This window comes from Denticeps clupeoides, chromosome 3, assembly GCF_900700375.1.
Source record: "Denticeps clupeoides chromosome 3, fDenClu1.1, whole genome shotgun sequence".
Lineage (NCBI taxonomy): Eukaryota > Metazoa > Chordata > Actinopteri > Clupeiformes > Denticipitidae > Denticeps > Denticeps clupeoides.
In genome coordinates, this window is record NC_041709.1 from 11893096 (window position 1) to 11906358 (window position 13263).

Genomic DNA, 13263 nt, shown 5'->3' on the forward strand with positions numbered 1-13263 from the left:
GTACCTTGTACTAGTATCTCACTTGTTTCTGAGACCTGGGACCAGCTTGTATTGGTTATTTTAGGGAACCTTCTGACTTTAGTTCTTAAATAAGGGTGAAATTATGATCAGGACAAAATAATAAAAGCAAAGAAACAAATGAATAATCAACCCGTTACCTGATATCTGTTTACCATCTTCCCCCCATAGTCCCATATGCTATTTATGGACCGGGACATGCTGAAATATCTGACGATCTAGGATTACCCCGGGGGCACTGGGGTTAAAACATGCTCTGCCCCTGAGCATTTATTACATAGAGGGGGTGAGTAAGTCACAACGGTAGTGATTTGGGCGCTAAGGAGTTCTTCAGAGAGAGAGAGGGAGAGAGAGGGAGAGAAAGACAGACAGAGAGAGAGAGAGAGAGAGAGAGAGAGAGGGACAGAGAGACAGAGAGAGAGAGAGGACAGAGAGAGAGAGAGAGAGGGATAGAGAGAAGGAGACAGAGAGAGAGAGAGAGGGACAGAGAGAGAGAGAGAGAGAGAGAGAGGGACAGAGAGACAGAGAGAGAGAGAGAAGGAGAGAGAGAGAGAGGGACAGAGAGAGAGAGAGAGAGGGATAGAGAGAAAGGAACTAGAGAGAGAGATGAGTGACAGAGCACAGAGAGAGAAGAGAGAGGATATAGGACAGAGAGACAGGAGATAGAAGAGAGAGAGAGAGAGGGACAGAGAGACAGAGAGAGAGAGAGAGAGAGAGAGAGAGACAGACAGACAGACATACAGACACAGAGAGAGAGAGAGAGAGACTGTCTATCTGCCCGACACTGCATTTGTACAGAAAGTTCATGCCATGCTGTATAAATGCTTTTGCGATTCCGGTCAGGCTGCCCGCGGTCGGACCGACGACAGTTTACGGACCGGAGGCGAATAAGAGCGGCGGTTTCAGCTGATTTATTACTGTTCGGTTTTTTAACTTTCGTTTCTGGAGTGATGGAAAGATAGCCAAGTCTCCGGAGGATGGATCCACTTTACGCGCCAACCGGTGACCCTTACGGAAACTGGACCGACGGCCCCGCGCTGAACGACACGTATTTGTTCTCGAACCAGTTCATTCAGCCCGTCTGGCAGGTCGTCTTGTGGGCGATCGCGTACTGCAGCATAGTCCTCGTGTCCGTGGTGGGGAACGTGGTGGTCATGTGGATCATCGTTGCGCACAAGCGCATGAGGACCGTCACCAATTACTTTCTGGTGAACCTCGCCTTCGCCGAGGCGTCGATGTCCGCCTTCAACACGGTCATCAACTTCGTCTACGCCGTGCACAACGAGTGGTATTTCGGGCTGGAGTACTGCCGATTCCACAACTTCTTCCCCATCGCCGCAGTGTTCGCCAGCATTTACTCCATGACAGCCATCGCCCTGGACAGGTGAGACGCTGCTCCTGTCTCTTCTTCTCTGTCTCGTCACCCTTGATGGTTTTAACACAATTGGCGACCCCACTTGTCACACAGAAGCCTGCGGGTTCACCATCACTAAAGTATTATGGGAGTGAACAGAGAAAGCTGTAAAAACTCGTGATAAAGGTAATCCTTCATCATCAAACGTTCCTGTTAATTAAACCAAAATCGAAAGTCTACACATGCTAACAGGACCATTAAAAATAGAGGTACCATGAAGCACATCTGAAGATTAGTATTGGCACTGAGATGTGAACATATGGCCCCACGACTAACCTTCCCACAGCAATGTCCTGAAAATAAATGTCCAGAATTTGGGGCTTAAGAAACATCTACTTGGCTGGACCATGATCTGAGGTGCAGATCATTATGGAACGTCATCATTATGAAATGTGGGGTTTTTCCTGGCCTGCTTCAACTTTGCCTTCTTCTTGATGGCAGTTTCTTTACTAACTGACTGGCTGATTCATTTCAGTCCTCCAAGCACATTTAAGGTTTTTCTGGAAGTCAAATGGTTTGATATAGTCAGTGTGCACAGACACACACACACACACACACACACACACAGAAACAGCAAGATTTTGTTATGCCCATTATGTCTGTATTAATGCTAAAGATTACGTTTTACTATTAAATATTTAATTAAAGGCACCTCTAGTGTGACTAGATTACAGTGAGGGACACCTTTATTCAGTGGTTAGAGAAAACTCACTGAAATATTTATTGAGCTGTAGTATATTTGTAGTAATTTAAGGTTTGAACAATCAAAGTGGATCTCTGTAGATACAGGGTTAAATACTGTCCATTGCCTCACTGAGGTAGAGGTGCATATTTAAATATGCTTTGGAACAGCTCCACTGATTAACTTCTGCAGCTTATGCACTGATCAGCGCTTGCTCAGCTAAAGTAAAAAATCTGGGGATGAACTACATTGCTCTGGCAGAAATGTAAAGGCAAGCGTAATAAAAAACGGCTCATCAGATGAAGCCTAGATCCAAAGGAGTCAAGCTCGGTTTAATAAGGATGGTGTGAGGCGATCCGTGGGACTGTGTGACCCTTGTGTGTTCTTATCTCAGATACATGGCCATCATCCACCCCCTACAGCAGAGGTTATCCTCCACTGAGACCAAGCTAGTGGTGGGAGTGATCTGGGTGCTGGCTCTGCTCCTTGCCTTTCCACAGTACTACTACTCCAGCACCGCCCAGTTGCCCGGACGCGTTGTCTGCTACATAGACTGGCCAGAATACAAAGTCTGGGACTTCAAAACTACGTGAGTTTTATCAGAGCGCATACTTCCACACATGGGACTGGAATCCCGTCAATTGGGACTGGAATCCGTTAATTCACACCTGCCATTAGAATGCATCTCCATGTCAGGTGATCTCCTTATGACCTCACAATCTCTATTCCACATCTTTATGCAAAAAACATTTTCATATACATATTGGTTATTACATTTTGTCACCTAGCAAATTTCTACTCCATCAAATAGGTTACAGTACATCCCCTTTTATAGCATTGTTGTAAGAAACAAATAAAATGTACAGACATTTCATTCTGGTAAAAACCTTTATCCGACTGATGCATTCACCTTCAAATCACTGTCACTTATGCATAACAGGCAAAGCCAGTAGCCATTTTGTTTTAATTTTACTTGTGTCTTTTCCCTGCAGGTTTACCTTGATTATTTAAAGAATGGGTTTTATATGGGAATATATGGAGCTGGAAACAGGATGAGGTGTTGTAGTGTACAGTGGAGAAGGAGGGCCAATGTTAAATTTATCAGTACTTGATTGGTGCTGACTACCTGATTCATTTGCATATGTGCAAAAAAAAAATGCACATAAAATCTTACATATTTTAAAGGATGTGGCCATATGCAGCCCAGAGCCAAAATTCATTCAAAGATTGTTATGCATCAGACATTGTTACACTGAAAAAAGTGAAAACCGGCTAAACGTTGAAAAATTGAAGTAATCTATCACACATAATAATTTAGCATTGTCGAAATGTGAATAAACCCAACAACCTGCTGTCTGGAGATTATAGTAAAGTCGTTTAGTTTAAAAGAGAAAAAGCACATTAAAAAAACAACAGTTGCGCTTAACTTTTTTCAGTGCATCCATACACTGTAAATAGTGAACACTGGCTAAACATAAAAAAAAATCTGTTGTACCTAATATTTTAGCATAGATGTAATGTAAATAAACCAATCAAACTCACTGTAATCTGTTTATTTACATTTTATCAATGCTAAAGTATTAGGTGTGACTCTCATGACTTGGGGCTCAAGGGGAAAGGTGGCGTCTTGGGCGTCACAGTGACAGATTACTTAAAGTTTAGCCAGTGTTCACTTTTTTCAGTGTAGGCATCTTTTATTCATCATGTTCGTCCCTTTTCATTGGATGACTCTGCACAGCAACTAATGCCAATTGTGAACAGGCCCAGAGTTAATCTCTTCAACAAGCAAGCGTTATACTGTATTGTGGCTTGGAGGTGTTCCAGGAAGGTATGCACCTCATGAAGTCAAAACTCAGAAGAGATTGCATCATTTTAAATCATTCTGCCTCATTGCAGTGTCTTTATTATAGCAGCAGCCATTCATTACTACAGTTAAACCTGGGTCTCAATCATGCTGATATCAAACTTAAAAATCCATGATGCAAATAAATTCATAATTATACTGCAGCTGGGTCACATTTAAAATCCATCTTGAATCATGTCAAGACTTGTGAAACAACCTGTGACAAACAAAAATCTGCCTGGAATGGCATTAGTTTGTAAGATGCAAACTGTCAATAAACCTAATCACTTTCGAAACAATCCTACACCAGTTTAATGAACACACAACATCCAGTGTTGCCATAATTAATGTGTGGCAGGTTATCCTTTGTTTGTTTTCAACTTACTAGCTATTATGTGTACTGTCATTGTCATTGAATTCAAAGGACATGATCTTTAGGCTATATTGCCTTGCTGTATAATGTAACACTGTAATAGGACCTTGTAGGAGACCTACACAGGATAAACACTTCCATCAGAAATAATGTTTCATTCAAATTAAGAAATTAAAATGGACATCATTTGAATCGCGGTTCTGTAAATGTCCCGATAGCATTCCCCTGGCCTTCAAGCTGGAGGTTTAATATCGTCCTGTACTGTCTGTTCGCTGCTGGTGCACTGGTGTCAGGTGTTGATGGTGTGCAGTCATTTCCATAAACAGCTGTGCCATTTCCTTTGCTTGCTTGCTGCAATCAATCTTTCAAAAGTCTTAACCCACCACTTCTCTGTGTTAATGCTTAACAATTTTCTTATTAATTATTCATAGCCATCTTAACTACATGAATCATGTCCTTTCTTATCATGAAACAGGTTCCATGATGATGATTCCACAAATACAAACTGAATTCTTAATAAAGTATCAGGTGAATGCAGATGGCGCTGACCCTTCAAAGCATCTAGCCCACAAGACCTCAGAAGATGTTCTGTGGTATCTACCACCAAGATGTTAGCAGCAGTTCATTTTGCACAATGGGACTTCCCAATTATGCTTAATTAGACTGAGAACCTACAAAGAATTAAGCAAAGTTAACTTTGAATCCATGTTTCTGATATTAAAAGGCATCGATTCACTGATTTTCTTACATTAATAACGAATATGGTGTGGTGTTTACTTTTTCATAAAAGGATTATAGTTTATATTTACAGCATTTATCAGACACTCTTATCCTGACTTACAATCAGTAGTTACAGGGACAGTCCCCCCCCCTGGAGACACTCAGGGTTAAGTGTCTTGCTCAGGGACACAATGGTAGTAAGTGGGGTTTGAACCTGGGTCTTTTGGTTCATAGTTGAGTGTGTTACCCACTAGGCTACTACCACCAATAAATAAAATTATATAGCAATATAATTTTATGTCAGCACAAATCAGAAGAACTCATTTATGAGTATAGTTAAAACAGAAAGGGAGACATTCATTTGAAAACTATTTAATGTTTACAAATGAGCATGTAATAAGTTAATGAGTCAAGTGATTTTCATTGTGATGCACACCAAGCACAGCACACGGTGACATGACAGGCGCCCGGGGAGCAGTGTGTGGGGACAGTTTACGGTTCGGGACCTTTACGGTTCGGGATTTGAGCCTGCAAATTTACTTTCCTTGGATCATTGTCCAAATATCATAGTGTTTATTAAGCAAATTTTGTTTATGAAATATATGGCTCAGATATGTTACTACAGTTTCAAGTGAATCAAAGTAATATGATAATGATAATGAACTAGTATTATTGCTCTGAATGGCTGAGTAGAAGAGCTGCTGGTTGGGAATCATTTTCCATTTCATCTTTACATTTACATTTACATTTACATTTGCGGCATTTGGCAGAATCCCTTATCCAGAGCGACTTACAACGTGCTTTCAAGTTACCATCGATGAAGAGATCAATTCTGGTTCACTAGGACCCCAACTATGAATACATCTATTTTATTCACTCTGTTGTAGATTCTGTAGACAAAGTTCGACAACACGAAAATTACAATTTAATCTAAATATTCTTTAAAGAGGAAGGTCTTGAGCTGTCGTTTGAAGGTGCTCAGTGACTGAGCTGTTCTGACCTCGAGGGGAAGTTCATTCCACCACCGAGGGGCCAAGACGGAGAAGAGTCTAGATGAATGTTTTCCTTTTACCTTCAGAGATGGAGGGACCAGGCGAGCAGTACTGGAGGCATCTTTAGGAGCAGAGGGCAGGCATGGTTTATAATCCCCCTCCCCAAACCCCAAGTGACAGCGTCTATTTACAGCCAAGACAAACTGCCTTGAAATAAACAGAACCCGCTCGGCCGTGTTGTGAAATGGACAGAGTGCCGAGAAAGGCAGAAAAAAAATGGAAAGAAAAAATGTATGGCCACGTTGCAGCGTGGACAGCTCCAGAGAGTATATGAGAATTCTTACGCCGGCGTGCAGTAATACAGATGATTTATGTGTTATGCTGTTCTGCAGAAAAAGCTTTTTGATGGTGTAAACAGGGGTCTCCACGCTGGCTGCTGCGTTCGCTCCCGATTCTGGGGTCGCCTTCATTTGGCAAGCGTGCTGTCGGCAGCTCTGTTCCCCATTAGAGCCTGGGGAAACGGCAGGCGCAAAACAGCCCTGCTGTCGCAACAAAGCGGACACAGTCCGGCATGGCAGGAATTGAAATATCGTCAGTAAGCCTGCTGAGACTTGCATGCGAACGTCTCATGACGTTAAGCCAGGAATTTGCGTTGTGTGCAAACAATGGTGGTGTTGGTGTGTGCAACATGCTCTGCCCCCGCCATCATTAACTGTAGCAGATGTTCTTCTGTCCTTTCTCATTGCTTCCTGCATCTCTCTCCATTACAGATATTATGTCTGCATGGTGGTGCTCATCTACTTTCTGCCTTTATTAGTCATGGGTTGCGCGTACGTTGTTGTTGGACTTTCACTCTGGGCAAGTGAGATCCCTGGTGACTCCACAGACCGTTATAGAGAGCAGCTTTCGGCCAAGCGAAAGGTAACAATCTGAAGACCACCTATCGGGTTAAACTTGCTAGGTAAATAATGTGCCGTGCCCCTTACTTCAGCTTTCCCTCTCTCTTGGTCCCTGCTCTGTTAGGTGGTGAAGATGATGATTGTGGTGGTTTGTACTTTCGCCATATGCTGGCTGCCCTACCACATTTACTTCCTGTTGCATCAGTTCTTCCCCCACCTGTTTGAGGAGCTCTTCATTCAGCAGGTCTACTTGGGCATCATGTGGCTGGCCATGAGCTCCACCATGTACAATCCAATCATCTACTGCCTGCTCAATGACAGGTAATTTTATTGTGTCCTACGTTAACAGCTATGTTACCCCCTTCTCCCCCCAACAAATTCTTATGAATGTATATTATTCCCTTTATTCTTTCAAAGAATAAATATGGTTTCTATTTAAAGAAACCATAGAATGGACAGTGAGCTGGATGTGGTGTAACTCATTTAGTCTTAACATTTCAGTCTTAACGTAATTATAAATTGCAGTAGAGTTGGAGTAGATATGGACGCCCAACTACATGACGAGTTCTATCCAGTTGTCACAGTTTTCTTTCCTAATCTGGATTTGTAAAATTAGATTTTCAGTGTCAGTTTCATGTACTGAACTCTCCTTATTCAGCTATGAATAGCCACAACTTTAAATTAAAATAGGTATTTTCCCTCTGATGGCCCATCTGCATTGTTTGTGTTGGGGCAGAAATTACATCCTGGCACAGAACTGCGCTGGTGTTTGGGTTCACCATAAAATTTTGTGTGACGGGTTGTTAAATTGGCAATTAGGTATTAGCAGCCACAGTATCGCTAGGGAGATCTATGGCACAAACTGGAAATGAATAATGCAGTGAGTGCCTGGGCAGCCCAGCCCAGCTCCGGGTTTTCATTAAAGTGGGGAATACCCACTGAAATATCCCATGTACAGAGATTTCTCTGTAAGTGTGTGCTTTTGCAGGTTCCGTGCTGGGTTTCAGCAGGCCTTCTGCTGGTGTCCCTGCGTCCCAGAGGGATCCTATGAAGGCCTGGAGCTCAAGTCCACCCGCTACCTCCAAACCCAGGTCAGCATGTACAGGGCCAGTCGTATGGACACCACAGTTTCCACAGTGATGCCTGCTGGAGATCACGAGCATCACGTGGCTAAGCAGGGGGAGCTGACATCGCTCAACCACTTCTCCACAGATGTGATCTCAAACGGCTCCTCCCAAAGTGCCTCCAAGACCTTTTCACAGTCCTCCAGCTTCTTCGCCAGCAACAACCTTGACTAGCGGGGCCTGGAAAGATCTCTCCACTCCCTGAGTCGAGTATGCACTGCACTGCAGGGCGTGTCTCAGTTCACTGCTTACTGGCCTTCAATGAGTCAGTAGAACGCTGCTGCCTCTGATTTCATGGTGACATCCATAGCCTGTATAAAAACGTCACCTATTGAGGGGTTATCACTAACCTGACATTCATCACAGCTATTCTCACTGATTGGCTCATGTTGTGAGTCATTCTTGTTGAACTGGCACACAGCAGGATGGATCACATGTCCTTGCATGACAAATGACAGTGGGGGCTAGATAATGCTTGCCGCAGCAATGCCACAAATAAGGGAAATATCTGAATTGTGTGTCTGAATTGTCTTTACATTTGAACAGATTTACAGGCAGTCTGCCCAGACGGCCGTCAGAGCTTCCAGAATGACCCTCGGTCCTGCCTTGAATCCTTGACAACAGAATTCAAAAGTGCATTAAGGTTACTGATTGGTGGTTGCAGACAGGGCTGGCAGGGGGGACGACGCGCATGGAGCTGCACCTGTTGCTGCACATAACTGAGCTACGGAAACAGCATTGTGTGAAGCAGGATTATGGGCTAGGGCTACAGGGTCATGATATATATAGCCATGATACGAGAACAAAAAGGGAGACTAAAGAATCCACTGTATCCCTCGGAGGCCCCTATATCACTGATGCTTTAAAGAGTCACAAGGACACGACAGCTCAAAATATTTCATTGTGGAATATTTATATGTATATATAAAGCATGCCGCAGCTGTTCGGCACACAGATCAATTTGAATGTATGAAATGTGTGACTATTCTTTTGTGTCTTGATTGCATAGACGTTGATGAATGTTTGCACATTTTTTTTTGTTGTCTTGTTATGTTGGCAGTGAAATGTGATCAAATCTGATGGCACAAGGAGGCGTCTCTGGAATCTGAAACAAGATTCCACTAGCTCTAAATGCTCATAGGGACCATGGCTCTCAGTTGGTGTTCTGACTAAATATAGTGGCTGGGAAAAAGAAGACTCTGGGCTCATTGTCAGTCATACCACTTTCCTGCTGAATACCTGTTTCTACCAATTCTAACGTCACTGGGGTGATGAATAACATGAGATCATCATAAATCTGCCATTATTTCTTTCAAGAAAAGTGTCTGAAATCACTGGCTGCTGTGGCGTTGGATATTCAAGGAAATTCAATTGAATTACATTTTTAACACTTACAGATTGTATTTTGTGTCACAGAATGGAAGAAATGTGCCAATGTTGATCATGTATTTCTCTTAATTTTGTCACAGAGGCTATGGGAGGAAAACCAATGTTGTCAATTATAACGCTATTGTTTTGAAGTATGGTGGGGGGGATGTGGTCAGTGTCTTTCGGGTTGTGATGTGGAGGTGTGTATTTCAGTCCTCTGTGCTCTTGATCTTCCAATGCCCTGTGATGTGCAGTGGTCATCTACTATGGAGATAGTTTAGTTTCAAAATTCACAAATACATATCACACCATTCGCAAATATATTTCTTGATTGAGCCACAAATGTAACAACATTCACAAATGTATGACATTGAAATAAATCTAGCACCATTCACAAATGCATTTCACGACTCGAAAAATTTAATGCGATGCAGAAATGTCAGTTATTTATTTATTTATTTATTAATATTCCTCATCAGATTATAACTAAAAACATTTACATTAATGGGATGGCCTTTATCCAATATATTCAAACCCCACAATAACACTTCTCACTATTGCTAATATTAACAAAATGTATAAATGGTTGGCATCTTTCCCTTTGTGAGCTGCCGGGGTGAAATAGTGAATAGTGATTAAGTGAATAAGTCCTCCAGTCCAACAGACAGGATGACAGGGGTGCTTGTGGGGGCGAGAAAGAAACCCTTATCGATGATACTGAAATTGTGAGAAGATCGATGAGAAAAAACTGTGAGAAGTCCCCCACTGACTGCAAATATAGATACAATTTTTCCTGGTCGTTTCCTGCTGTGGGATAAACACCCATCTCAAACTGTACAAATAAATTGCATGGGCACATATAGTATGGTCTGATGCTCAGATGCGACCTGCCTTCTCTCAATTAATTCGATTTACTACTAAAAATAACTTTTCTCCCTGTTGTTTCAGTCATAATAAGTTGGCAAGACCACATAAAAAATAGTGATCGTACATCATTGTACTATTCACGATGCACGACCAAGCTTCGGGAAATTATCAAGAGCAAAATCGGCTCTAAAATCGTACAGTGTATGCCCAGCTGAGACATCTGCTCATTTACATACTAACAGTGATTGGATGTTTGGGAGGAGGGTGAGCACAGAGGGGAGGAGCGAACAAGAGGGTAAACCTGTCATCTAATTTGTGCCTTTTACAGTGGATTTTTCGGCTATCGTAGTAAATAGTGTCCATATTCAGTTTGTGAGTAATGTATTGTTTTCCTTTTCAACTTCTAAAAGTTTGATCTAAGGGTGCAGGACATTTGCTTAACGGGGCATTGATACCTCTTGCCCCAGCGTATTTTATATTAATACAATTTTATGTGTATTTATTATTTATGTAAATGCTTAATACTGTTAAAAAGTGTGTGCCGTTGCTGGCAGTCCCCGAAAAGGCGCATTTTTAGGACACCTCAACAGCTGTAGGGAGCACAGAAAAAGCCCCTGTTCGTCTGTTCAACAGATGCAAGCTTGGCTTTGATGTACAGACTGAAAAAAGTCTTATGAGCAGAGATCATGCAGCGGTCACCACCTGCATTATTCTCCGTGATGCAGCACCAGCCTCAGAGCACCAGAGCAACTAGAAGCAGGCAGAGCGGATGTTTGCATTAATGAATTAGACTAATTCAGTACAAGGGAATGCACTTTATACTGCTTATCATGTTCTATAGTGCTATGATATTTATATACCTGTACAAACACTGTATCTTATCGAGCACCATTTTATTTCCATTTCCATTATGTTGGTTCACCTTCAGAAGAATTCAATGTATAATACTATTCTTATTAGTATATATTGCTTGCCCTTGCTGTGAAAAGTGAACACATACTGAGCAGTGAATCTAACTGAGCTGTGCAAATAAACTGAGGTTGTGTGTGTGTCTATGTACTCACATTTGGACTCACCAGTTAGCAGGATCATTTCACAGATTATAGACACTGAGGGGAAAATGAAGCGTGCTGGGAAAACCCACATGTCTTATCAAGGCATTGAAAACATTTTTACACCCCGATCCATGCACCTATTGCATCAATTCGCTCATACCTCTTTGTTTCAAATGCATCACTAATTTGAGCTTGCCACAAAGCAACCAATATCCATATGGTGGTGTCAAAAGTAATAACATATTCTTGTAATAATTAATAGCACTTTTCTGAAATGGTTCTTACAGGTAATAGATAGAAGGATGTGGCTATCGAATGCTAATTGAACAAAATGGTCCTAAGGGGACAACTAATTGAATGTGAAGACAACATGAAAAGGGAATACATGGGGGTAGGCGGTTAACCTTTTTTGCTCAACACTTCCACAGGCTTCCTCTCCAATTACATGTGAGTTCAGAGTTTTGGAACTTGGAAAAAAAGGAAACATTCCATTTTTTTGCACCAACCCAGGATTTGAGAAGACTGTTTGGGACAGTTTTGTTTTAAATAAATGACTCTGATATTCAGGTCTACATCTCCAAACCATTACGCAAAAACTTCACTTTCATTAATACAACAACCTGGAGCAAAAGATTTTATATTCAGGGACTTCTATATTGGTCAGCACTGTGTTATTGATGCAAGTTAGGGGTCATTCTGTAGATTTTAAGGATTTAGCTCTGGGAAATCCAATAAGTAATTCTGGCATGACAGCTAAAATGATTTCTGTGGATACAGATAAATGTGGCAGTTCAGACAGACTGTGTGGAGAGTGACAGTTTTATCATGTAGAGACGTGCAGCTGAGGAGGAAAGGGAAGGCACTGGCCTGTCTGCTCAGAAATGTTTAACTGCTGTACAGATAGTGGATGGTGTCAAATTAACTTATAGTTAACTTATTTATCCCTGAAGAGATGTTTGTATTGTATGAAAATCTCTCCTATACTTTTAAGAATAGATGATCTCATGCTGTCCTATATAAGGCAAAATTAACACACGTCTGGGCAGGAGAGATGTGTCTTATTGTTCTGTATAGCTTTGAGAAGGTTTTCAATGTCCTCAATTGTACAAGGAGTGTGCAGCCTGTTTTGCTGAAGATGCACAGTGTTGGGTGTGGGTCTCTTGATGAGGCTCGTTTGGAGCAACTAAAAGCCTGGATTAATGAAATGACTAATGGTGAATTACTAATTCATTCAGCATAAATGAAACATCTCCACTTTTTAAGCAAAATTCCCTGATCATTTTAGGCTGTCAGCTCAAGAGCTTTGATGTGGAACAAGGACTTTGTGCAAAGGTGCCTGAAGTCCAAATGACAAAGATCTATGAAGCTGTATCATTATTATGGCATTAAAACCAGAGCGTCTTGGAGGAAAATCTCTTTCCCTCTCTATGGCTTGCCCCACTTCCTTTCATCCCTTTCTTCCCTTAGGAGAAGCATCTTTGATCTTGTCATCTAACTGTTTATATGCTTTTTAACTTACTGATTGCAAACTAACAGCAATTAAGTACATTAAGTAATGTGTAGGACAGCAATATTAGAAAAAAAAACCTTCTCATACATTATAGTTTATTGTTGGCAATTTGTATGGCATCAAATATAAGTTGTTGATTTGGTTTGTTTGTCTGTGTTGGCTATTCCCTCAGATCAACCTTGGCCAGAGCAAAACTTGAAAACACCCATCAACTTTTCACAGCAGGGGTTATCATCGCTGATATGGCTGTACACTGAACCCAAAAAACCCTGCAATTACCAAGAAGTGTGAAAGACAAAACAGGATGATGTAACAAACTTTGAGAGATTAGAGAAGCCATCTTCCTTTTCCATCTCGAATGTGATTCCCTAGATGATGTTAAGCACTTGCAATTAGGG

At 41.6% G+C, this 13263-nt stretch overlaps 1 protein-coding gene across 2 annotated transcripts; it reads left to right on the forward strand.

Moving 5' to 3' along the window:
* Window positions 1-697: 697 nt before the first annotated feature.
* Window positions 698-11351, forward strand: tacr1b (tachykinin receptor 1b). Of its 2 annotated transcripts, XM_028973741.1 has the most exons (6): window positions 698-1402; window positions 2509-2703; window positions 6813-6963; window positions 7066-7262; window positions 7930-8032; window positions 8154-11351. In XM_028973741.1, the coding sequence occupies exons 1-6, from the start codon at window positions 996-998 to the stop codon at window positions 8157-8159; spliced, it is 1059 nt and encodes a 352-aa protein (XP_028829574.1). In that variant the 5' UTR covers window positions 698-995; the 3' UTR covers window positions 8160-11351. The 2 variants fall into 2 exon arrangements, with proteins under 2 accessions (XP_028829574.1, XP_028829573.1); XM_028973740.1 differs by having other exon boundaries at window positions 7930-11351.
* Window positions 11352-13263: the final 1912 nt, after the last annotated feature.